The sequence below is a fragment of the Protomyctophum bolini genome, assembly GCF_963924005.1.
Source record: "Protomyctophum bolini genome assembly, chromosome: 12".
NCBI lineage: Eukaryota > Metazoa > Chordata > Actinopteri > Myctophiformes > Myctophidae > Protomyctophum > Protomyctophum bolini.
In genome coordinates, this window is record NC_137873.1 from 32,632,754 (window position 1) to 32,660,356 (window position 27,603).

Below are 27,603 nucleotides of genomic sequence, written 5' to 3' on the forward strand. Positions count from 1 at the left end.
ACGGCATACTATAGCGCGCAGTTTTTCATCATTTTTGAAGATTTGAAAAAAATGACGAAATGACAAAAACGATGGGTTATAGCCCATGTTTTTAGAAATTTTGAAAAAAAAAGTTATCCTCGTTTCTCATCATTTTGGACCATGGGCTATAGCCCATATCGTACGGCATACTATAGCGCGCCGTTTTTCATCATTTTTGAGGATTTGAAAAAAATGACGAAATGACAAAAACGATGGGTTATAGCCCATGTTTTTTGAAATTTTGAAAAAAAAAGTTAGCCTCGTTTCTCATCATTTTGGACCGTGGGCTATAGCCCATATCGTACGGCATACTATAGCGCGCAGTTTTTCATCATTTTTGAAGATTTGAAAAAAATGACGAAATGACAAAAACGATGGGTTATAGCCCATGTTTTTTGAAATTGTGAAAAAAAAAGTTAGCCTCGTTTCTCATCATTTTGGACCGTGGGCTATTGCCCATATCGTACGGCATACTATAGCGCGCCGTTTTTCATCATTTTTGAGGATTTGAAAAAAATTACGAAATTACAAAAACGATGGGTTATAGCCCATGTTTTTTGAAATTTTGAAAAAAAAAGTTAGCCTCGTTTCTCATCATTTTGGACCGTGGGCTATAGCCCATATCGTACGGCATACTATAGCGCGCAGTTTTTCATCATTTTTGAAGATTTGAAAAAAATGACGAAATGACAAAAACGATGGGTTATAGCCCATGTTTTTAGAAATTTTGAAAAAAAAAGTTATCCTCGTTTCTCATCATTTTGGACCATGGGCTATAGCCCATATCGTACGGCATACTATAGCGCGCCGTTTTTCATCATTTTTGAGGATTTGAAAAAAATGACGAAATGACAAAAACGATGGGTTATAGCCCATGTTTTTTGAAATTTTGAAAAAAAAAGTTAGCCTCGTTTCTCATCATTTTGGACCGTGGGCTATAGCCCATATCGTACGGCATACTATAGCGCGCAGTTTTTCATCATTTTTGAAGATTTGAAAAAAATGACGAAATGACAAAAACGATGGGTTATAGCCCATGTTTTTTGAAATTGTGAAAAAAAAAGTTAGCCTCGTTTCTCATCATTTTGGACCGTGGGCTATTGCCCATATCGTACGGCATACTATAGCGCGCCGTTTTTCATCATTTTTGAGGATTTGAAAAAAATTACGAAATGACAAAAACGATGGGTTACAGCCCATGTTTTTTGAAATTTTGAAAAAAAAAGTTAGCCTCGTTTCTCATCATTTTGGACCGTGGGCTATAGCCCATATCGTACGGCATACTATAGCGCGCAGTTTTTCATCATTTTTGAAGATTTGAAAAAAATTACGAAATGACAAAAACGATGGGTTATAGCCCATGTTTTTTGAAATTTTGGAAAAAAAAGTTAGCCTCGTTTCTCATCATTTTGGACCGTGGGCTATAGCCCATATCGTACGGCATACTATAGCGCGCCGTTTTTCATCATTTTTGAGGATTTGAAAAAAATGAAAAAACGAAGAAAAAAAATCCGCAATTTCCGCAATTTCAGCAATTTCCGCAATTTCCGTAATTGCGGAAATGGTGGAAATGGAAATTGAGGAAATTGCGGAAATGGAAATTGAGGAAATTGCGGAAATGGTAATTGCGGAAATTGCTCTTCACTTATAGCTATCTATTTTCAGGTAGATTGTTTTATTTTACTCAGTCAGCCATATCACTACTCATTTTTTTCATGAAAAAGGTCATAGCTGGGTAATCTATTTTCAGGCAAATTGTGTTTATTGTATTTTATTTTACTCAGCCATAACAATTTTTTTTCTGTTAACCAACTTGCTGGCTGGCAGGCAGGCAGACAGCTACTCATAGACAGGCAGACAGACAGACAGCTACTCATGGAGAATTGGACAGGCAGGCAGTCAGACAGCTACTCATAGACAGGCAGACAGACAGCTACTCATGGAGAATTGGACAGGCAGGCAGACAGCTACTCATGGACAATTGGACAGGCAGGAAGGCAGACAGCTACTCATAGACAGACAGACAGCTACTCATGGACAATTGGACAGGCAGGAAGGCAGACAGCTACTCATAGACAGGCAGACAGACAGCTACTCATGGACAATTAGGCAGGCAGGCAGACAGCTACTCATAGACAGGCAGACAGACAGCTACTCATGGACAATTAGGCAGGCAGGCAAACAGCTACTCAGACAGGCAGACAGACAGCTACTCATGGACAATTGGACAGGCAGGCAGACAGACAGCTACTCATAGACAGGCAGGCAGACAGCTACTCATAGACAGGCAGACAGTAAGACAGCTACTCATTGACAGACAGACAAATAACTACTCATGGACAGACAGACAGACAGACAGGCAGGCAGGCAGGCAAAGAGCTACTCATGTTATGTTATTATGTTATTATAACAGCTACTCATGTTATGTGCAATAATTTGTGCAGTTATGGAAACAGCTCTGTGTTTATGCAAGAAAATGTAACACATTTATTTATTTACATATTGCATGCACATTGTACTTTGATACATTTTGCGAAAATAAAGCAATTGAAAGAGAGAAGTTATCAAGTATCATTAATGTCGTAATTTTATCTACTGGCCCCTGGCCCCTTGCCATTTTTATAATGTGGCCCACAGGTAAATCTATTTGAGTATCCCTGGTCTACAGTACACCATCCCTGTTCTGGGCATGTTAAAACAGGCAGGAAAAATACAGTAGCCGCTCACAAGTTGGTGAAGAGATTTTATCTCTGTCGAGGAAAAAAGGAGCGGGCCAAGTACAGACCCCTGGGGGACACCGGTCAACAAAGTCCAGTATATACGGTTTAAAAGTGATTTAAAGACACACATGTCTTTCTAGGTGACTGGCTGGCTGCTGACTTTCTGACTGCTTGACTTTAGCAGCACACTGAAGTCCTGTGCCAATGGATGCCTCTGCAACACAAGCCTGTGAATTCTGACAGAGTTACGATGCATGCCTCTTCGCTCCAAGCAACCTTGGCACAAACCCATTTAGCACCTGAGCCCTTGGTTCATAGTTCCTTTGTGTGATATACAGTCAGGACTGAGGTCAAAACCTTTGCAATCCTTGCAAGTCACATTATCCCATTCTTTTGAAAGTTTGAAATGGTTTCTTTATCTGTGCATGTATGCATGTTTTAATTAGTGTGGAAAACATAATCCACAATGGAAATGGAAGTCTTGTTCCTTGTGTTATCCTTTTGAATGTACTACCTTTATAAAGTATTCAATCAATCAAAAAAACAGACATGACTGTGACTGTGATACACTAAATGAAAACTATCATGCCCTTGCAAGCAGCCCTTTGCATTTCTGACCGAAGGTTGTGCTACATTCCTAACATGTAATGATGCAAAATATAACCTTGAGTCAGCATTCTTGCTGCTATGAGAGGCAAGATGTAAGATGCTCTCTTCTCTGTATGGCACAAAAGAGCCAGTTGTTCATATTAAAATGCATTTGGTTGCTCAAAAACACTAGTCAGCAGTCCCTCTGCAGTGTTTTAAAAATGCCATCCGTCCATGACGTTTTGTGTGTTTTTTCTATCTGGCAACAATGAGTTTGGCTATTTTAGATCTGGTGGTCTACTTTAATAACAATTACTTTGATGAATTTTACATTATAGGTCAAATTGAAACAACACAGAGTCGACTACTTTAACAACCACATGATCCCCATAGCCTATTCCGGGGCAAACTATTCTGCGAAAATAGCAGTTGGCGATGTGTTGTGAACTTGTAGATCAGCTATTTTCAGAAGAGAGTTGGTGTCGAGGCAAAAAGGAGCAGAGCGAGTCCTGCCCTTGGGGACCCTGGTCAACTAAGTATATAGGGTTTAAGTGCTTTAACATCAGCCCTGTCCCTGGAGCTGAAAACAAGCAGCTTTCTCTTCCTCACAGGCCCCCCTCCTCTCCCAGTTCCTGGAAGCGTCGCTGCAGAGCCTTCTAGAAAGAAATTTAATTTGAAAGTTTGATTCATGGCCGAATTTGAGATGTTGTTGAAATGTGAAAGCCAAAATTCCTCTGAGGCCTTTCCGGAAGAGAGCAGATATTAAAATAGCTTCTGCCACACGCCTCTGAAAACTGAAAGCAACTGTAACATGAAACAATGTAAACTAAGACAAATATGCTACATCATTCAAGGACAGTAATATAATTTTTACGAGACTTTAATGATGGACAGAGCATAAACGTTATAGAATATTGTGTGAGGTAGTACTTTATGATCTACAGGGATGTTATGTTAAACAAAACACGACAAAGCTGCATTGTTTGATAATAGCTGTCATTGAAACAACAACCCACACTGGACTTAACCCACTCCTCATTAATGGTAAAACAATAGAACAGGTAGACAGTTTCACATATCTTGGACTCACACTGGACAATAGACTCAGGTTTGATCAACACATTACATCTATCCAGTCACGCTTTCAGCAAAGACTCCATGTAATCCGAAAACTAAGATCATTATCTGTTGCTCCTCATCTTCTGCTATTATTGTACAAAAGCATTATTCAACCTGTTCTGTTGTACTGTTCTGCATGTTTCTACACCATACTGTCCATGCCTAACAGGAACAAACTTTTCAGTATCACCCGTATTGCTTCCAAAATCATCGGACTTCCTACACCCACACTTTCTGATATGAACAATAACGCCATCACACGACTAGCACTCTCGATATCAAATGACACTGACCACCCTCTGTATCGTTTCTTTAACCTCATGCCATCTGGACAAAGATACAGAACCTTGCCATGGAAAAAGGTCCGTTTTAGTAGGAGTTTTGTCCCCTCAGCCATCGCGGCATTAAACAAACTGCCCCGCCGATAGGATGGTTCTGTACACAGCTTGTGGGGACCTCATGTTTTGTTTTTTTGTACTGTCTTGGTGTTATGTGCTCTGTGTTGTTTTGATGTGGGTGTTGAACTGTTGAACAGATTGTGAAGACAAATATCCTTCGGGACAATAAAGATTATTATTATTATTATTATTATAATGACTCCTGTAATATCACAACTGTTCGCATTGATCAATGTGGCAGTGTTTCTGAAAATAAATTAAGCATATTAAGAATTTCTTTTCTTCTTTTTTTATGTAATTCTGCCATGCACAGACCTGGCCAGCCAGGCGTAATCTGTATAAATCCAATGATAAAAGCTGATCACATGTAGCATAAAATACAACATCATTATGTTACAAACAGTGTTTACATAAATATGAATATATTGAAACGAATATGTAACTTTAAAAAAAGAGCTTGAATGAAGAACATATCATGTGCATGCAAAAGCTGTGTTGCCATCCTCCGAATTGGGATTTTACTGTAATTGGTATTGTGCTAGAAATATTCATCCTTTAAGTGAAAAGGACAACGATAGCAATACAGTATTTGATCAAATGTTAAAATATTATTTACAACAACCGTATGTACAAAAATATACATGGTGTCTTTGGACTTGGTGTGTTGTCCATAGATATATTACTTGCACTGTTATGTTACACCATACATTTTTGGGGGGCAACTACGCTGAGAGTAGAACAATGTGAATGGAATTACATTAGCATTAGCCTACTACGGTAATCACAGTGCAACATCATGTCAACAGGTGACATCTGGATACATTTATAAAGCTGTGTGATGTCTCACTTTGCTGCCCATTGACATAACATGTTATGCCTAATTCTCAACACGAGAAGCGCAGAAGAAGCCTATGTTTTCTGAAATTGTGTGAGGTGGCATAATTAAATGGGGCGAGATTTGATCAGAATTGTAGTTTATAACAAGAGTTAATGTCTAGGTATCCCAAATATAGGTGTATCCACCTGGATTCGAACCCAAACAAAAGTTTCTCCGACGGGTGGCTGGCATCTCCCTTAGAGATAGGGTGAGAAGTTCAGTCCCGCGGGAGAGACTCGGAGTAGAGACGCTGCTCCTTCGCCTGGAAAGGAGCCAGCTTAGGTGGTTCGGGCATCTGGTTAGAATGCCTCTCGAGCGTCTCCTTAGGGAGGTCCTCGATGCACGTCCCACTGGGAGGAGACCCCGGGGCAGACCAAGGTGCAGATGGAGGGATTACATCGACTCACTGGCCTTGGAACGTCATCGGGATCCCCCAGGAGGAAGTCACTAATGTTGCTCTAGAGAGGGAAGTCTGTGGTGGAGCTGTTGCCCCCGCGACTCGATTACGGATAAGCGGTTGAAGATGGATGGATGGAGATCAAAGGAAATTAGTCTTGGAAAAGAGGCTTGGCTATTAGGCTATCCTGGTCTTCAGGCAGGACTGCTCTGCTACTTCCCTAATGTAAGCACTCTTGAAATGTCTTCCAAGAGAGACAAGATAATGGTGTTCAAAGGGGCAAAATTGTTCTGCATGGATGGACAAGAAAAATACTGTACTTAATACTGTAGATCACTGGTTCCAAAACAGTGGGTCGGGACCCATTTGTGTGTCGCAGACACATTTTTATGGGTCCCTTTATTTTTTGGTTTCCTACATTTAGATTTGTATTATTATTATTATTTCAAAACCCTTTCAAAAGAACATTTCCAAAAAAGCCACATTTTTCATGAATTAAAAACAAAATTCAATGATTTCTTTCCAGTGATTTCATGAAGAAGTCTACAAAAGAATTACGAATATCCATAAATTACAAAACAAATGTTTAAGAAGTAGTGCAAATAGCCAATGGACAACGTGCCACTTTGCGCCGTGTTGTGCACTTGTAAATGTACTATTTCACTAGTTTGGGTCCCAGGGATTTCTTTTTTTTTGGGTCGAAAGCCGAAAGCCCTAACCACACCAAAGGGTCACCATGCAACTCCTTGGGTCCAAACGGTTGCAAGGAGTTAAGGCTAAAACCGTCTCGACCCTTTGGTGTGGTTTGGGCCATTGAATTCCACGCGTTGAATCACTAGGGTCGACGTGGGTCAACGTGCAACAAGACATATCACACCGCAGGGACAACGCTAAAACCTTCCTGACCCTTTGGTGTGGTTAGGGCTTAAAAGGTTTGGGAACCAGCGCTGTAGAATTATCAAAATTATCAAATACAAACGGTTTTATAATTGTATATCTCCTGCGTGGCTGTTACATATATGACTAATTTCTATTTTGGCCATATAGTGACACAATTGGCCTTGAATAAAGGCCAGGCTAACAGTTTTTAGTGTCAGAGACCGAAACGTTCCGTCGTGCATGTACTGTATAATTGCAGATTTTGAGATGATGATGAACGGGTTTGCTGAATGTGATGTAGCCATGTTTGATGGGCTCTCTGCTGTCAGGAGTTGGACTTTTCAGATGACTGCAAACACTCTGAAGGCCTTTCCCCCCGTCGGGCTCACCAGGCTGGAGACGGGAGAGATGGGGTCATCTAGACATTAAAATTGTTTAAGTAGCCGATCTACATCAACACTATTAGAGCCTGTAGATCGTCTATTTGAACTATTCAAAAACGTTTTCAAAATATAAAAAAAGGGCTAAGAGGTTTAGCACTGACTAAATTGGTTCAAACATAGGCCTATACTGTAGTACACCGTTTCCTCAAAAAGTGTACAGTGTAAGTGTTGTTGGTCATGACTCAAGTATAAAAAAACATTTTTTTTTCCTACAAAAAAAACAAACAAAAACATGTCAAAATAATTTCCCCTTAAAATGTTATACATTTGAACACAAGAAATTCCATGAATGAAAAGTAATAATAATCGTAAAGTAGTGAAAATAGCCTATCTACAAGCTCACAACGCAGCATGAAGAGATGCGTTGTGCGCTTGTAGATCTGCTATTTTCACTAGTTTGGGTTCCGGGGAAACTAATCTAACTCTAACTAACTAAACTAATCTCTCTTTTGGATCTCGACCTGAAAAGTTTGGGAACCACTGCTGTAGTAGGTCATTAATTCATTAATGTGTGTGTGTGTGTGTGTGTGTGTGTGTGTGTGTGTGTGTGTGTGTGTGTGTGTGTGTGTGTGTGCGTGCGTGCGTGCGTGCGTGCGTGTGAGAGATTGAGAAATGCCTCTGCTGATACAAGCTCAAACAAAGTATAGCCACATTAGTGTTAAAGAGTTAAAGATCATACGTGTTCATTGTAATTCATGGTGGCTGGTTGTTTATAGAAAATCCAGACTTGGATTCGCTACAGCTCTAAGGGCAAAGAATATGCATTTTCTATCGGATCGGCCCTTATTTGTCATATCGGTATCGGTGAATATGCCAGTCTAACCACTGATCCGACACAGCTGGGGTTGACACTATGGCAGGTAAATAAAATGTTGGGAGTTGGGACATGTGGAGTTTGCTTTGGAGTTGCCCAAACTGCAAGTGCACATTTAAGTGAGTCTGCTATTAACACAACACGAGATATATACTGTAGCTAGATAACTATAAACACAACATGAGATCACGACACTGGTATCGTCTAACACAGAAATTGAGGTATCGGGACATCCATAATTGGAATACTTGTCTTAGAAAAATATTCTTTTTGAGGTACCTCTCTGAGGTGATACTATTCTGATAGCTGCCACTGTACTGGCTCCTCTTCTCTACTGGCATCACATCTAGATATCCTCCTGATTCAGTCTGAATCACCCCAGCATGGATGGCTGCTCGACATATACTGGATTTCTGGAAAAGACATTTTCAGTACAGTAAGCCAAATCACATATCACATTTTGTGCAAGATTGTTAGAAAATACATAATGTAGATTTGGCATGAAATCAATTAATGATAGGAAATAAATTATCATAATATGGTAAAAACTCCCCATTTGAACACAATGATGTTGTTGCATAATCAGGATAACCCACTAGTATGCTAGTTTAGCAACATAAATCATCTGGTTAAAATAGAGCTGATTCTTGTTGCTAACTGCAAACAATTGCAATAGATGCTTTAATATATTGTGGTAATACCATGGCAATACCAATATATCACATCCTCAACTTAAAAACTATGTTGTATCATGTATCATTCATACCAAGGTTATGTCAAATGATTAAACATGGACACGATAGGTAATAATTCAGTGATTATCAATCAAGTGTGATCATTGGATACTCAATCAACAAGAAAGAACTTACATCCGAATAGAATTTTGTTCCAATGACCCTGGCTCGACTCTCATGCAAACAGTTCCTGGGACAGTACATCCTAAATAACAGACCAGGAGGTAATTTGAGTAATATATTTACAGTACAGTGCGTACAGTGGGTAATATGGACTGATTGCACAGTTAGATATAAAACAAAAATGACATGTCTACTCATATGGAACTACTCATATGGAACATTGTGTGTTGTTTTGGATATTATTAAAGCTCTCCACTTTACATGAATGAAACGCCAGCATAGAAGAGTGTTTTAGACAGGGAAAAATGCAGTACATTTTCTTATTTTACAGAGTTTTGCTAAACAGATATCAACAGAATAATGTAAATTAGTTAAATTAATGCAGACAGTTACAAACAAAACAAAACAAAGCAAAACAATCCCCTAACCTCCCACTTTGAACTTTGACACCTTCTCGTTTCACCATACATGTATTTGTAAAAAAAAAGAAATAGCCACTTTGGCAATAAAGAAAGGTATGAAAAAGAAAATCACACCCGTGTGAACCGAGTGGTGCAATTCCCCTCTCTCTCCCCCCCCCCCCCCCCCCCCCCCCCCTCCTCTCTCTCTCTCTCTCGCTCTCTCTCATTAGCAGGCAACAGTGCAACACTGTCTCTCTCTCTGTTTCTGCACAACAGTGCCCCTACTGGTACTCATACTGGTGCTCATTAACCAACACAGGTGAACACATAGGTGAACACATAGGTGAACACGGACATTGCTGTTCCTTGGAGTGGTTGCACCACTCAAAAAGAGAAAAGAGTTCAGTGGCCTTGTGGTTAGAGTGTCCGCCCTGAAACTGGGAGGTCGGGGTTCGATTCCCGGCCTGGTCATACCAAAGACTGTAAAAATGGGACCCAGTGCCTCCCTGCTTGACACTCGGCATCAAAGGGTTGGATTGGGGGGCAAATCTACTAATCAAATGATTCCCGAGCGCGGCGCACGCTGCAGCTCACCGCTCCTTGGCTGCGGCTCACCGCTCCAAGAGATGGGTCAAATGCGTAGAACAAATTTCACTGCGGTAACGTGTGTGACAAATCGTATGACTTTGACTTTGACTTTGAAGAGTGAATGATGACATAAGAACTAGTGTTTTAAGAAAGAATGGCAAAAAGAGATGAGAAATTAGTACAAACATTTGCTTTGGAAGAAAAGGGGAGAGAAAAAAGAAGAGGAAAGGAATGAGGGACGGAAAAACTAGAGGGTTAAGGGTTAAGGAAGGGAATGGTTTTGGTGTGTGGAGTAGGAGGGGAATACCAACATTGATAAACTAAAGCCCTATGAGGCATTCGAAAGACAGATTATCTAGGTTATTACGGGACCCCAGGAGGAAGTAAATCCTCCTGGAGAGCATGGCATGGCATATTTAATTTTCTCAAGGTTCAAGAATAACATAGCATCTTTCAACCAAAGGTCTTTCCAGTTTAGGAGAGGATTCTCTGTCGAGCGAATAATGATAGAAAGGCTATACCGTTCTGAGCTTTGTTGTTTTTAAGGAGTACACCAAAGATTGCCACTTCAGGACAGAGAAGTAAGGTTGTACTGATCATTTTTATTTATTTTTTAAGATATTCTTTTGCGGCTTACGCCTTTTATTGGTTTTTTGAAGGGACAGACAGTAGGCTGACAGGAAACGGGAGAGAGATGGGGGAAGACATGCAGTAAAGGCCGTGTCGGGCTCGGGAGTCGAACCCGCGGCACACTGCGACTGGATTACCAGTCGGGTGCCCAGACGGTTACGCCACCGCCTGGGCGTGCTGATCATTTCTGATAGGGACCGAAAGATGGGAGTCCAGTATTGCGTTAATCGAGAGCATGACCAAAACACATGTGTTAAATTTGCTGGAGATATGTGGCATTTATCACACTCGTCAACACTGGTATACATTCTATCTGTAGGAGTAATGACAACGGTGTGTAGAACTTTGAGTTGGATCAAATTGAGCCTGGCACATGATCGGGTACTACCATTTACTAGTTGAGAGAGGGCTTGACTCCACGTCTCATCCGATATGATTTCTCCTAGTTCCCCTACCCAGCCTGATTTGGTTCTATCAAGAGAAGTGGAAATAGATCAAATAGGAAATAGATAAAAAGAGATCCAGACCTTGGACAGTGCCGCACAGGTTTCTTGAAAGGGCAGAAACTTGCCACAGTCGTCTCACATGTCACTGCCTTGACTGGGAAAGAAATACAAGAAGAAATTATTTTATATACCGGTATACACTTTATATCATTAATATGGTACAGTGTATTTTGCAACTGATTGCATTTCTTTCTTACCAGGCACTGTGGCTACTTTGAAAGAATTTGCACTTCTGTTTTTCCTGTAAATGAAAAACAAAAAAGTTAAATGGTGCTGAAAAAAACCACACCTGTGTGAAGTGAGGGGCACTAATATAAAGTCTAACTCATGTTGATTAGGTGATGTAAAACAAACGGTGCAAACACAAACATTAAACGCCATTAACAATAAAGAGACAATATGACGTAAATGACACATTATGACGTACATTTTCCCTTCATTGTCAATGCGTTTACAAAACAAACATTGAACTAAAGACAAACATTAAACCTGTGTATAGGAGGAGCTGGCGCCCCTCAAAATTTGAACCAAATAAATGTGTCCTCCTCACCCAATAGACTGAATTCCATTCTTGTATGATTTGCTGAAATGTGGTTTTCTGCCTAGTCGGGTCACATCCAACCAGCCACCATCGTTGTCAATAATGCCAGCATGTAACCCAGCTCCACACACACTGGATTGCTAAAGACAGGGACAGAAATAATAAAGACAACGTGATGTACTATATACAGTATACTGTCAAAATGCAGTAAGTTGACCAGAAGGTGGTTGGTTCGATTCCCCATGCTAGCTGAAGGTGCGGGCAGGGGGTTAGGGGAATGAATGTCTTCTATCCCCCTTCTGCCCATAACCAAGGCATGTAGGCAACAATCATCCCAGTTGTGAGATGTGTACATACTTTGAATTACAGTTTATTTCATTATAGTATAGCTATTTCTAGTCTTTAAATCTATGCCTTTCAGCAGTGTTGTGGGTTAATGAAATCTGAGTTGTTCAGAGATATACAAATTAGACCGTTTGATACTAAAGACAACATTGCCACCCCCAGTTCCTGCTTACGGATGCATGTGTCCCTAGCGATGACATCAGGGAATGACAGTTTTCTACCTCTGGTCTGCTTTGAGGCAGAACTTCAGAGAAGAAGGGAAGATATAACCTCATAGAGATCTATCTGCCATGCTACTAAGCAGGCTTGGGAGAGAGATCTAGGCATTTCAATTGATGATGTTCATTGGCAAAAAATGGGGGTTTATACTAAAGACATTTCTATTTGCAATCAAACCAAATCCACCCAGTGTAGGATATTACATCATATACATATAACACCTGCTCTAGAAATAGAAATAGATGCCAGCACGTCCCCACTTAGCTGTCCCCCTGATGCGCACGGAACGCTACAGACACTCCCTTATGCCAACTGCCATCAGACTACGCAATTCATAGAAGCATTAAGAACTGCCCCCCCACCCATATGGTCCTGGTCTTGTGTGGTTATGTCCCTTGTGTCTGTTTTGTGTTTTTCTGTCTGTCCAGTAGGTTTTTAGTTTTTAGCTCTATGCACTTTGCTGTTGTAACACTTCAATTTCCCCTCTGGGATTAATAAAGTATATCTCATCTCATCTCATCTCATCTCAGCTAAATGCAAACAGAGACTGGAGATTAATTGCCTTTGGTCCTGTGTGAAGGCCCAGAGCTATTGGTCCGGTATTGCAAATTAACTTTGTTATCTCTGGTGTTCTTATCAACTTAAATTATGCTTTTGCTAGGTCTCCCGGACAGGCATATTGTTATTTATTGACGTTTGCTGCTAGGAAGAATATTCTTTTGTTTTGGATCAAGGACATTTCTCCAACAAAAAGGTTGTGTCAACTCAAAACATTTTAATGAGTGTATCCCTAGTGAATACATTACTTGCTTGTTGCATTCCAAGTTGGGCACTTTCCAGTTCCACAAAATGTGGGATCCATATTTTTGAGGGGCACTAGCCCCTCCTATTCCCAACTTGGCTGATGATTGGCTGATCACACCATAGCGATGATTTGGCTGAGCAAAGTACATATTGAAGATAAAAGTGAGGGAAGAAAAGTGAAGACGTCAAAAGTGATTGGCCGGAATGACTTTGTTGATGATTTGATTGGCTGAGCACAGAATGTGATGTATGATGATGTATGATGATAAGAGCCCCTCACTTCACATGAGTGTGATTTTTACTATATTGGTCCTACATTGTCTTCCACTATAATAAGAGGATTTCCTCTTCTAGCCTGTGTTATACCAGCATTTTTATGTTCCGTTTACAAACATAACTGTAGTTATTTTCTTTTTATATACATCACGTTTTTTCTTTCTTCTAAAATCTCAAATGATAACTTACCATGTCATAATATCCAGTCCCAGCAACCTTTCCTGGCCTGTCCAGGCAGCCAGGTGGACATTCATACCTAAAATAAAGTATAGGTGAAGGCAATGCAAGCTTATTTTTGTAGCACATTTCAACAAAAAGGGAAATAGTTATTAAAGTTAAGAGAATAGAAAGACAATTCAAATAAAACATATCATATAGAATAAAGTTAGAGTGCAGACCAATAATGTATTTTCTTTTTTTAATTAAAAGGAAGCAATAAATAGAATGGTCTTCAGGTTTGACAAGCAACTGCAATTTTCTGGGAGTTTGTTCCAAATATGTGGTGCATATAAACTAAATGCTGCTTCTCCACAGTTTTGATTCTGTGTACAGAAAGCAGACCTGTCCCAGATGACCTGACAGGTCATAATGTAGCAGAGGGTCAGAAATTTATTTTGGCCCTAAACCCACCGAATGCTTTACAAATCAACAGTACGTCGGTCATTTGACAGACAGGAAGCAAGTGCAAAGACCTGAGAACTGGAGTTTCATTATCAACTTTCTTTGGTCTTAATAAGTACTCGAGCGGGACCATTCTGAAATCAACTACAGTTGTCTGGTTGATTTCTTCAAATCCTACTTAAACTATTCCTTGGTATACAGTTAAGTTAGTTTTTGCTCATTGAATTATGTTGATTTGTTCAATGCACTTAAGTGCTTGTATTGGACCATATTAACCTGGTAATGTCTACCCTGATGAGGGGGAGAAGCTGAAACAACAGGTCTGGGAATGCCGATATATGGGAATGCCCATATATGGAATTTTTTTATTTTGTATTATGTTTTCCGTCCGGGTAGGGCGTACAATGTGTGGTAATTAGTAAGGCCAGGAGGGCCTCATGCCAGCCCAGTTAGGGCCCAGTTAGGGCCCAGGTAGGGCCGGGCCTTCATTTTCGGGCCTGTTGAGAACTCGCCGGCTGCCGGGCACGGCTGCGCTAATAACTTTGGGACAGCAGGACAGAAATATTACTTGACACTATCTCAGATGTACATATTGAAGTGGATCGTAATTGGATGCAGGTCACATATTGGTTAAAAGTATTCGTTAGAGCGTACCTGTTACAGGTTGTCCCCTTGCATTGATCTCGCAGCTTTGTTTCACATTCCACCTGTTGGCCTGAAATAAATAACACATGTTCATGTCATTAGTAATATTGTATATTTATATATAAATTATTATTTCTTTTCACTATAATTACTATTTTTACACACACACACACACACACACACACACACACGTATATGTGATAAAAAAACTAATAATATATAGGACTCTTCCATAAAATGTTGATTTGATAGCATAGTTTCAGATATATTCCACTGTTAGACGGACGTTAGGTTAGCTTGCTTATGCTTCTTGTATTTGATGTATTACCATGTGTTGTTCTTGCTTACTGTAAATCATACTGGATTAAAACCCATTTAGACCTGAGATCGATTCTACAAATGCCTTCTAAATCCTGACAGTTATCTGAAAAACCTGTTTCTATATCAGTGGTTCTCAAACATTATCATGTCAAGGACCCCCAAAAATATATGTAATTGGCCGCCGACCCCCATCTGAAAATATGTTGTTCCAGGGACCACCCAGAAGCAAAGATTTGAGTTAAAAACGTTCGCTCTGAAAGAATATACCGGTATTCAAACATTTGGGCCACATTTTCACGATTTAAAAAAGATACAAGCTTGTAGCGCGGCACTCGGTGCCGCGCTATGAGCTTGTAGATCTGCTATTTTTCAATAGCTGAAGTACAACATAATGCTTAATAGTGTCTGCTAAATTCCTAAATTGTAAATTGATAAATGTTTCCTCTTTGAAGATAAAGTCTTGTGAGCCATGATTCTTACACATCTGCTCTGTGTTGACCACTTGGTTCCTCTCCAGGTGCTGGTTAGCTGAAGGCTCTGGAGACTGGCTCCTGGGCTGGGCCTGCTCCCTGTCCCTCACTGGGTCAGACTCTGGTTCAATGAAATTGTTCTCCTCCAGCTCTGGAGCAGGGCGCCTCTCAACACCCCCATCTGATGACGAAAGGGGCAAGACAGAGAGGTCAATGTCTAAAAATGTAACAAATGTAATTGTTTTAATCCAGAATCGTGACAGTTTTCTGAAAAACGTACGGCAGCGCCAATAGACACACAGTCACACGTGCGCGTGAAAATGTGTGAAAAGTGTCCCTGGGCGTTGTTTTTGGCCAGCAGTTTAATGTTGTTTATAGTCATTTTGAGTTAGGTGGTTTCCTCCCCACAGCAATATAATATAATATTTTGTAAAAAGAAAATCATGATGACATGCAAGGTTGTATTTGTAAAGACTAAGTCATACCGGTACTTTGCCACATGACTGTGTCACTCAACGGAAATAATTGATGTTTAACTGCAACTTCGTTGAGTGATACAGTTGTGCGAAAACATCATTGAGTGATGTTTGGCTTGACCCAAACCCACCTTTGTAGCAGAGGTTGTCCCTGCAGCCTCCTGCATAACTGGATGGACAGGCAGAGCAGGGGGCTCCATGCTTGTAGGGGGCGTGACCCCACCAGTTCCCACTGGAAACACACAACCACAACAGGAATTCTAGCACTCTCAGCAACAGTTTGAACCCAGGTCTCCCATGTGTGAGACTAAACTTCTACCACTCTTAAAACAAAACAATGTGCCTGCTTGGCCGAGAAAGATATTTATACAGTATATTATATCACTACTGGTCAACAAGTAGGCGTCTAACAATTCCTAATCATTGTGCATTTCTGAACTACAGTACATGATTTTTGTGATTCGTTTGATCTACTATAGGAAAGCCAGGTCTTACGGTGGGGAATAGTTGCACACCAGGTACACAGCTTTGGTCCAGATCATCCCCCATACGTTCATGTTGTAACACACATTGATAGCACAGCCAATGCGATTGCTGGTTGCCCACACCATCTAAAATCCAAACAGTTTAAAAGTCAGTCTTCTCACATTTCTCTGTGGATTTCTCACATTGTCACTGTGTGTCAGGCAGAAAACTGTTACAAGAACCTGTTTCAGTTCTCCAATGGTTATACAGTAATTTAGTCGCATGAAAGCTCTACTTTTCATTGACTAAATATAAAAACCCAGAGATAGACTTAACCTCTTTCAACCTGGCATCCCTAGTTTGGGATGCCAGGTTGAAAGAGGTTAAGTCTATCTCTGGGTTTTGGCATATCAGATTCATTATAGGTGAAATCTTAAATGTTGTTACTTTTGCTCTAATCCAAGTATAATCCAAGTATAATTTTGACATAAAGTTATGACAAGACATAGATGAAATACGGAGATAAAAGGTTTCTGCACACCAATGATGACATGCCACCCAGTACCAGATGCAGATGAATAAAAGTGGACCTGGACCTATTGACCATATGCAGACCGCAGCCATCTTGCCACTACGTTAATGGTAGGGTGGCAACTGGCAACTAGCCACGGTTTTCCATTGACAACCCATATATCCAAACACAAAAGTCCTATCTGATTGTATTAAACGACGTCAGACTCACCAACACGTAGCTGTATGAAAAGCTTGAATTATCCTCTTTCTATCTGCAAAGTGTTTGTTTTATGAAAATCCAACGTAGATATGTTATGCCTATGAGCTACTTTCTGTCAAGAAACAAAAAGAAGTGTTGGAAATGCTCAACGGCCCTGCGCACCACCTGTTTTGAATTTGCACATAATGCAGGAGGCAGCACAACGTTGCTTTGCTGAAAGCGAGCGCTTCCAAACTCTGACACTTAGAAGAAAAATAATCACCTGCAAGGAATTTCTTGACAGGAAGTAGCTCATAACATGCCTATGGTGGATTTTTATGAAACAAACACTATGCAGATAAGATATCCTAAGAGGATATTCATGAGTAAAGCTGCAATGACGGTGAGTTTGACGTTGTTAAATACAATCAGATATAGGACTTTTCTGTTTGGATGTATGGGCTGTCAATGGCAAATTGCGGCTAGTTGCCACCGTGCCATTAGCTTAATGGCAAGATGGCCGCTGTCTGCATGAGGTCAATGGGGGTCCCCAGACCCCAAGTTGAAAAGTGGCCTGAAGTGCAGTCGTTACCTGAGTGTAGTGAGTGCACACCGGTCCGGAGCACCTGAAGGGGCAGTGGGGGTTACACTCCTGGGGATACGGGTAGCTGAAGTAGCTCACCTCATCGTACCAGGCCTGTACGTGAAATGTAGGAGGACGGTCCCTAGTGGAGAAGAATGGGAACACTGATGAAATCTAGGAGGACGGCCCCTATAGACTAGAGCATCGCAGTCATGATGACCCAGAAGTGAATTCCCCGTTCATTTTCTCCATAGGCTTTTCAAAAAGTATTTATTTAAAGACGTTTACGCCACGGACTAAGCCAACTCAAGTTGTGACAAATCGTGACAACAAACACAACATTTTGGGCCGAACAAATAATTACAAAGAAGAAAAACAACAAAAAAAAAGTGTTGTAACGTGCCGTTTTCTTCTTCTTTCTAATTATTTGTTCGGCCCGAAGAATTGTGTTTGTTGTCATGATTTGTCACAACTCCAGTTGGCTTTGTACGAGGCTTAAAAGGTCTTTAAATAAATACTTTTTGAAATGTCTCTATAGTGGAGAGGAATGAGAACACTGATCTCACTGGAGCTACAGCAGTACACAATAAAATCCTGAGTGTTCATTTAACTATCAGGATGTTACTGGATAGGAAGGGCATGGAGCCACTAAAAAAAGGAAAGGAAAGGAAAGGAAAATGGCTAGGGGAGATAACTGGAAAGTAACTAAGTACATTTACCAAAGTACTGCACTTAAATACAGTAATGAACACATTAATTCATTACTAATCCAATAATATGGTTGAGAAATTAAAAAAACTGTAAGTATATTTTCATGCCAATACAACTCAAATGACTCAAAAAAGTAACATTTTGAAGACAGGACATTTATTCGTAACAGAGTGTTTGCGTTTGTACATTGTGGTATTACTCATTTGACTTTGCGTCAGTGCATACAGACCTGCCCCAGTGTGCACCAAGGTTCTGTCCTATTTGTGTCAACATGTGATTTGGGCCATGCTCCCACCGGCAGGTGTGTGCCCAGTGCTCCGAACTCCTCTCCAGCTCATAGTCCCACATCTAGACAGCACACAACACACATATGCACAAACACACACAATATAAATCAGTAGTATTACTGTCATCATTACTGGGTGAGCTGTATCTATCTGTGTGCAACACACAGCCAGAGCCTGCATTTGTGTCACAGTGCAGTTTTGATCTTGGGGAACATAATGGGTAAAACATACACCCTCCAATTCCAAACACTGCGTACCTGGAATCACTGTTGTACTGTTTCACCATAGTGGTATGGTATTCCTATTCTCCCTATTTTTTGTATTAATTTAGCTGATTATTGTGTAGATTATATTGACTTATATGGTAGATGGGATTGGGAGCGTGTCTATGAGTTCTCCTCTTTAGTAGCATGGTGTACCTGGGCTCAGGGTGGGTGACACAATGACACATACACAATGCCAGCAGAGAGAGACAGAACTGGGCAACTGGCTCAAAGATGAAAAGTTATAATGGACTTGAAACACATGGCAAGCTGCAGACCCAAGGCTTGCCACACGTAGCGTATACTGTATAGACCTGGTGGTGCACAAATATCTAGGCATGTATGTTCAATTGTGTCAGCAACAACCAACACTCAGCATGCTACAGTGACATAAGGATAATTCGGGGTACATGGGCTCTCATGCATTCTCGTGCATTTTATTTTATTTTAATTATTTAAGCTTAGGTGGTTCGGGCATCTGGTTAGGATGCCTCTCGAGCGTCTCCCAAAGGAGGTCCTCGATGCACGTCCCACTGGGAGGAGACCCCCGGGGCAGACCACGGATGAGACTCAATGGCCTTGGAATGCTCCAGGATCCCCCAGGAGGAAGTTACAAATGTTGATCTGGAGAGGGAAGACTCAAGCTGTTGCCCCCGCTACCTGACTATGGATAAGCGGTTGAAGATGGATGGATGGATGAAGCTGTTTGTTATCATTTTTGCAGTGGACAATGGGATCTTCAGTGCCAGTTGTCAAGGCTGCACATAGTTTGGGTGTGCACATCCCTGGGTGTGGACTAGTGTATATTGGAAACACAAGACATATATTAAAATTGCCAAGTAGTTAGAGGATGGAATGGAACATAACATCCAGACTTGTGGAGGCGCATTGTTGCTCTGATCCATACAGTACCAAACTTGGCACAAACACGGTTCAGGTTTTTATATATAATAATAATATAATATATAATAGTCACACCAAAAAAACTGAACTGCACACACATGCTACAGCAGTGTGACAAATCGTGACAACAAACACAACATTTTGGGTGACCATTGCTTTGCCTCTGATCAGTGCACGCGCACACGCACACACACACACACACACACACACACACACACACACACACACACACACACACACACACACACACACACACACACACACACACACACACACACACCACGTTCATGCCTAATGTAAAGTTTGTGTTTCTTCTGTTCAGTGAAGTATGGTCATGGTGGCTGTAATTTAACACATGCCTCACTTCAAGTTTAACATAGTATAGTTAAATCTAGGCTACGCCTATCAAACACACACACACACACACACACACACACACACACACACACACACACAGATTCACACACTTGTGCTCTGCAACCACAAAGAGGGAGAGAGAGAGAGAGAGATGGAGAGCTTGGTTTCAAGTCTGATTTATGCTCCATTGACAACACATTTTGACATTTTCAACTGCAAATATATTTTTCCTCTGCAAATATCTTTTCCAGTCTCCAGCTAAAACCTTTCCCGTTTTCCAGTAAATACGTTTTTCTTTGTCATTGAAGCATACTGTCATTAACCATGCTGGTTTCATCATACCAGTTAGTTTTGGTCTCTTAAGAGAAGAAGGGGGAAAAAAACTGAAGTAACAGAGACTCATTGTTATGAGTCCATCTTTACAGTAAAACCACTTGCTTTCTTTGCGTCAACTGTACACAAAATCAAACGCAATTGAAGTCAAAAGACCTGGAAACTATTTGCACACTTTTGGTTTCGAACAAAGGAGACCTGCATGTGTATGAGGCTTTAAGGAATTCTAATGCAGCTGCAAAGTGAAGTTACTGTTGAGATCGCTGATTCGCTGGGGGTACAAAGAATAGGCCCAGTGTGCTGTTGGCATGCTGTTCAGTTGCATTAGGCCTATCACACATCAGAACTAATAGAATAATGCTACAGAGAGTACTGAATGGCCACTATAATGTGTCCCATATGTTTGGTAAAAAGCAAAATACAGAACACACTGTTGCCCATTCACTGCTATGGCCTTGGTCCTGGTTCTCGGCTCATTCATAGTCACATACTTGTAAGAGTGATATTTGCACCTGTAGTGCTTTGGACAAAATCCAACAGGGCAAGCCATCAACACACATTAAGTGTTTTTCTGTATGTGATACAGTCATTATGCACACTTGCTAACCACATGGACCTTAGCGTCCCTATTCTGAGCATGTCATAGTGGGTTAACATTCTGAAAAGATAGACAAAAACATTCTGCGAAAATAGCCAATCTACAAGCTTTGCAACGAATTGTGAGCCTCCAATCTGCTATTTTCGTCTGTGGTATAGGTGGTCCCATTGGAAATACATTTGTTCTTTGAAATCTGTCAAACTTTAGTATTTTTATTTTTTTTGTATTTTACAGTTGACGTCTCAACAGAAGTAGTCTTTGCATCATTGCATCATTACAGGCTGGCATAGTATTCAAGATGGGGCTCCAACTTTGACTGCCAGCAAAATAGTGTGGATTGTAATACCCCTTGGCACTGGCAGCCCATTATTTTCTCCATGCCATCCTTACTAGTCATGGTCAATTATCCAGCAAAGAGAAGGATGAGCTGCCCACCTGCCTAGAGAAAAAGATCACAGTAACAACTGCAAATCTCCCTCTGCATTCCACAGAGCATTAAGCCCCCCCCTCCCCCGCATGTCTGTCATTAATCCAAAATGTTCAAACACCATTGAAAAACTTCACGATGCAACATATTGTGAGCTTGTAGATCAGCTATTTTCACCATGTGATGCCGACAAAGTATAAAATAGGGCTTAAGTGGTTATAAAGATAGTAAGCCAACCGTCTTAATGCCAAGTGTATCGCAAAAATGAAGGAGAAAAAAAAGCATGTACCGTAGGCAAGGTGAGGTACAGAATCCTGCTTTCCACATCATGAACTCTGAAAACCAAATATTCTAGTGACTTCTTTGGCACAACCCTACCTTACCACCACATTATCATCAGTAATAGTATACCTTTGCTAAAGAAACACTGGATTAGTGTGTGCAGCATAACATACATTTACACTGCTCTACCCCACACTTCAAACAGTGACGCTCCACGCGGCCAAAATAGATTCACCACCTCAGCAGCCGAATGAAATCCATGTCGGATCAAATAAAAGATAACATTCTCCGCAGCCAAGGTTTGAGTGAGTTGGGATAGATGGGGAGAGAGAGGATGGGAGTGCAAGGAGAGAGAGAGAGAGAGAGAGAGAGAGAGAGAGAGAGAGAGAGAGAGAGAGAGAGAGATGCAGAGAGAGACAGAGTGGCACTGGCGAGAGGTGAAAAGGGGGCTTGCAAGCATGCGGGAGCCAGGGAGGCTGAAGATTAAGAAAGGGAAAGAACGAGGGAGCAAGAAATGATTGGAGCGAAAGACAGGGTGAGGATGGGATGATGGTTGAGGTGAAGGGCAGGACAACACTGCGGGGGTGAGAGCTGGCACTGGGCCAGGGTTTAGCAAGGGCAGGCAGACAGCCATAGAGAGGACTAGGAGTGGTGGATTTGCTTCTCAGTCTCAGTCTTGCTCTCGGTCTCTCTCTCTCTCTCTCTCTCTCTCTCTCTCTCTCTCTCTCTCACTCTCTCACTCAGCGGTGGAAGAGGCACCGTGGTTTTCTTGCTTGGCAGCGAGTCTTACGCCTTTGATCAATCTGAGCTCTAAGGGCAGAGTGTCAAGCCTCCCTCATCTGGCAGAAGTCATGCCTCTAGCAGCACTATAGAGTTGGACTCTATTTCTGAAAGGGAATGGGGAATAGTAGAATAGAATAGTAGACTGGCATGAACATGACAGCTGTCCAAGCACCAAGGGGCGTGTCACTGGACCTGGGTATCCTTAAGTGAACCAATGAATTCTGTCTGTTTGGTTGAATAACACAGGCGTGGAGTGATGATGACATTTGATCCTCTATTATAGCCTTAAAGCTATTACCCTGGGCTTATTTTAATGAATAAATGTTATTTTAAATCAAGCTGATAGAATCTGTTAATACAAAGCACTTCTGTTTCTCTGCATCCCTCGAACCCTTCTTGTCGCCCATTTCTTGCGACCGGTAGTTAAACTATGCAGATGCAGTTTCTTGTTCAAAATTGAATATGTTCTGTGATTTAGATAGATTTAGATAGACATTTACTGTTTCCTTGCTGAGAATATTCATTGGACAGATGCTATAGGTTTGATGTTTACCTGGTATCTGAGTTACGCGCTGTTTTTGAGGGGCGCTATAGCCCCTCCTACATGTATGCCCAGCTTTGTCTGTTTGTGTGAACACAAAACATTGGCTGATCACCCCATAGCGATGATTTGATTGGCTGAGCAAAGTACATATTGAAGATAAAAGTGAGGGCAGAAAAGTGAAGACGCAAACGTTATTGTCCGGAATGACATTTGTGATGATTTGATGGGCTGAGCACGGAATGTATGCTGATGAATGATGATAAGAGTAAAAGAAATCACACTTGTGGTAAGTGAGGGATGCCTCACTTCCCAAGCATGATTTTTTTTTTAACTCTACTAGTATTTCTATATAGACTATTTCCCTTTTCGTGTGTTACCTTGTGTCCAGTTATTCTGACATTGCAGTTGTCGTTCAAGAGTGTCTGATAAAAGTCTAAATACATGGTATGACACTGACGCCAGACAATACAAGGATGTATCATGAACACTTAACGTAACAATAACCTCAAAATGCTATAGGCCTAGTGTCTTGCAGAATACCGTCCATCGAGCTATACCTAATAACAAAAATGACTCACCATGTATTCCATGTTGGAGGCCTGGGGGTAGACCTGGCCGCGGAGCTTGTTGTGCAGGTCCAGGATGAGATGCATGTCTCCCTCGGTGATGGCCCTCTTCCCCCTGGACCTGGCCCTCCACCACTCATCGTCCTTGTCCTTGTACTTGTCCAAGATGGACTCCAGTTGTGTGGCGTCGGGGAAGACAACCTGGGCCAGACACAGGAGCAACCCGCTCACCCTCCAGCAGCCCAGATAAAGAGGAGGAACACGCTTCATGCTTCACGTGCAATTAAGGTGGAATCGGAAAGGATCCTGGATGCTATTATTTTGTTACCTGAAAGGAAGACAGAAGTGGGTGGAACGTTATGCTGCGTACAACAATTTCAATTTGTGCATTCTCAACTGGAAAAACTGGGGAAGTGGACACATGCATCATGACTGTAACTTTGGAAGGCCACGAGAATGATGTGTGGAATATGTGTATAATTACAATTACACTTGATTTGAGGCATTTTGTTCCAAAAAAAAGGGTGGGATATATTCTTCAGCCTAGTAGGAAAGTGCGCAAAAGATTTCACGTAAATTGCACGCTGCGTTCATGATTTGAGGCTTTTTATTCAAAACGGGCCAATCCTGCAAACTTTGAAAGCCAATGTTAGCCAATTAGGATGGAATATGAAATATCGGACAGATCCGACTTGAGCACATAACTATAGAGATACTGTGTAACAATTTGCGGGATTTTAGAACAAAATCTAGAGGAGTAATATCAATAAATGTGTTTTACAAAAGTCGGCCTCCTGGTGGTGCTATAAGATGCCGTTCTGGAAAATTTGGTGCAGAGGTTCATTGGTGGCATCCGGGGAGTGTGTGTGCACAGTTTGGTATGGCCAACGGTGCCGGAGATTAGCTGTACGCAGATGGACGGACGGACAGACGCACAGTCACACTGACAGACTGACAGACGGAGTGTAAAACATACTCTCTCCCCATGCCTTCGGCCTGGTGGAGACAATAAATTAACAATACATCTCGTGTTAGAGCATTGTCTCTTTTAGTAATGTGTTTTCAAATGGTCTTTTCAGAATGTGTGCATTAGGCTATTTATGACAGTGCCAGGCAATCAATAGATAGACAACTGAAATGGAGGACCCGTCACCTGCTGATCCTCGTAGCAGTTTTTGTATTGACCTGTAGGCCTGGCTACTTTAATTGAAATGTAGCCTATATTCTACATCATGGGTTCCCAAAGTGGGGTCTGGGGACCACCAGGGGTCTTTGAGGGAGTTCGTGGGGGTCCCCAGCTAAATGATAGTTTGGAACCAAATGGACCCTTATGGGTCTGTAACTCATGAGAGTGTACAAATGCAATGTCAATCTCAGAGTAAAATTAACAGTGATTTTACAATATGGGGGTCCCCGAGATAGAAATATGCCATTAAATGGGGGTCCTTGAAATTAAGTGGGTTGAGAATCTCTGCTAGAGCCGTAAAAACTTCTCTTATGGGATTGAGGGTCCCTAGCTGGCATATGTTTTTAAATGGGGATCCGCGGGCTAATAAGTGTCAATTTGGGGGTCCTTGACATGAAAAAGTTTGTGAACCACTGTTCTACAAGTTCTACACAAGTTGGCAGGAGAGAGGTGAGAGATATTATTACTTACAGGTGAGGTGAGCCACCACCAGAGAGTAAATTAATAACTTTATCATAGGGCCATGGCCCAGGGACTTCAAAATGACAGAAACAAGAAAACATTTCACAGTCTCGTAATCCCCATGGGAGCATATCTGGTCCACACATTTCTACACAGTGCGCCCTGTGTAAATACACATTTTCACACATTAGGTCATTGGAAAAATATTTTTGTTGGGCACATGCAATATTTCATGCGCATGCGTGGGCTACCGCTACGGCTCAGTCCAATGCACGCAGGTAAGTTTTGCTTTTGTTTATTTTGCAAAAAATGACCTCGGAATTTAAAAAAAAATCGTTTTCTTTACCTGTGACAAGACAACGTGTCGACCACACAGAAGTGAAATATATTTCCAAGATGCGCAATCCCAGCTCCAACCGCGTTTTGATTCAGGAAAATAAGCCTATCTGCTTTCCAAATCAACTTGTGAAATCATCCCATCAGTTTGACAGAGCGCTATCTATTGCACGGAATCAATTTTCTATAGTAGCCTAGTATACATCCAGCATGCAACCATGGAGAGCTGTATGTACCTGTTGAATTCCTCAGGTCACTCAGTGCACTGTGGCTTCATGAGCGCTGCTCTTTTTCGTTTATATGCCAAATTTGGGTTCAACGATGCGTAGCGCGGCGGACCACGCCCCCTGCCCCCGGCCCCATCCCGGCAGCCCGATAGGACTTCTGAAGGTTTCTCGGGTTGAACTATATGTCTATATAGGCCTATTTTTTGAGGCACTGAACTTGATCCTACTCGAAATGACGTGAAGGTAAACGTTGGAGGTTTATGAGAGCGCCCACTCATGTTATGTAAATGAACATCTAGCTCTGTCTGTTTGCTTCTTGCTTGTTTGTTTGCTTGTTGTCTTTTTTTAATTGACAGGAAACCATGGACAAACAAGTTAATTCCCCCCAAAAATGCTGCCTGGCACTGGCAGTGTGTAAACAGGTCTAATTAAAACTGCTTTAGTTTTAAGCACCAAGTTAAATGGGCTTTGTATAAATGTATTTGTGAGACACATGCTTATTTAATAGATTGATATAGAAGTTGCCCATAGGCTATATATTTGAGCCATCACTGTTTGTAGTATATATACCTTGATCTCGAAAGTTGAACTGGACTGAGATCATGTCAGGCTTTCTCGTGACTGTGTGTGAGAATGGTTTGCACCAATAAGCTTCAGTGGCCACAGCCACTAGGGTGGCCAGTGTTCCTCTGGGACATGACCACAAAGCACTAATTCAGCTGCCATCGGGCACACACACTGCTGCTTTACATACACTAGAACATTTGTGAAGGTTTGTGGGTATGTGTGGGTAGGGTGTGTGTGTGTGTGTGTGTGTGTGTGTGTGTGTGTGTGTGTGTGTGTGTGTGTGTGTGTGTGTGTGTGTGTGTGTGTGTGTGTGTGTGTGTGTGTGTGTGTGTGTCAGTGTGTGTGACTGTGTGTGTTATACATTTCTCTTTCTCAACTATCAGGTAGGCCAATGTAGATAGATACTGACATGGTCCAAAGCTGAGTTTGGTTTCTTTGTAGTTATTCCTGTTTTTTTGGGGGGGGTTTTTGCCTTCCAGGCACACATAGCCTACTGTAAAAACTAATAAGGTAAGCACACACCGAGCAGAACAAGGTCTCTGTACTTGAGGTTGCCTGTCGAACATCAGGATTGGTCACTGGGAGGTAAGAAAGAGTGCCAAAATGAAATTTGTACAAAAGCAAGATCCAAAGTTACTGACAACCACACTTCCAAAGTCCATACAATAGGCTACTCTCTAACAGCCTATTAGTTAGAAGCCTAAAACAGGATGAATTGTGTGTTTGCTTGCGCATATATAAGCCCCATACTCTTTGGAGCCAAGAAAAAATATTTTGGAAATGTGGGTCCCCTGAGAAACAGTATGAAAACCCCTGTGTTAAATTGCAGGGAACTGGGTACATGGAAGGAGTATTTTGGTAAATGGCACACAGTATAACATCCTGATTATTATTTTTTTAGCGCTGCAGTCGATGAATGTTGAAGGTAAAACTGTGATGCACGGACGCACAGGAACGCACAGTAGGCCAGGAGCTCTGTTAATGTCATGATGTAACCCAGTTACCCAGGGCTTTTAAAAAGATAGTCTTTAGCTGGAACAGAAATTCTGTACATT

The 27,603-nt window shown here is 41.4% G+C and overlaps 1 protein-coding gene across 1 annotated transcript; it reads right to left on the bottom strand.

The window, feature by feature from the left end:
* Positions 1-4,229: 4,229 nt before the first annotated feature.
* Positions 4,230-25,987, bottom strand: LOC308326429 (cysteine-rich secretory protein LCCL domain-containing 1-like). Its single transcript, XM_080779311.1, has 15 exons — positions 25,765-25,987; positions 23,783-24,098; positions 18,657-18,775; positions 17,726-17,858; positions 16,452-16,567; positions 16,088-16,188; positions 15,491-15,661; positions 14,699-14,759; positions 13,613-13,679; positions 11,789-11,919; positions 11,436-11,479; positions 11,260-11,332; positions 9,126-9,195; positions 8,536-8,669; positions 4,230-7,392 (listed from the first exon to the last, which is right to left on the bottom strand). Exons 2-15 carry the CDS (start codon positions 24,038-24,040, stop codon positions 7,341-7,343), a joined length of 1,530 nt encoding a protein of 509 aa, XP_080635437.1. The 5' UTR covers positions 24,041-24,098; positions 25,765-25,987; the 3' UTR covers positions 4,230-7,340.
* Between the last annotated feature and the right edge of the window lie 1,616 nt (positions 25,988-27,603).

Bases quoted from the DNA above. Each gene is read 5' to 3' on its own strand.
- LOC308326429 (XM_080779311.1), bottom strand. From the start codon at position 24,040: ATGAAGCGTGTTCCTCCTCTTTATCTGGGCTGCTGGAGGGTGAGCGGG. The intron at 13,680-14,698 runs GTACGCTCTAAC...ACTTTATTTTAG, and splicing joins AAGGGGACAACCTGTAACAG to GTATGAATGTCCACCTGGCT. The intron at 8,670-9,125 runs GTAAGTTCTTTC...TGTCTTTTCCAG, and splicing joins GAACAAAATTCTATTCGGAT to AAATCCAGTATATGTCGAGC.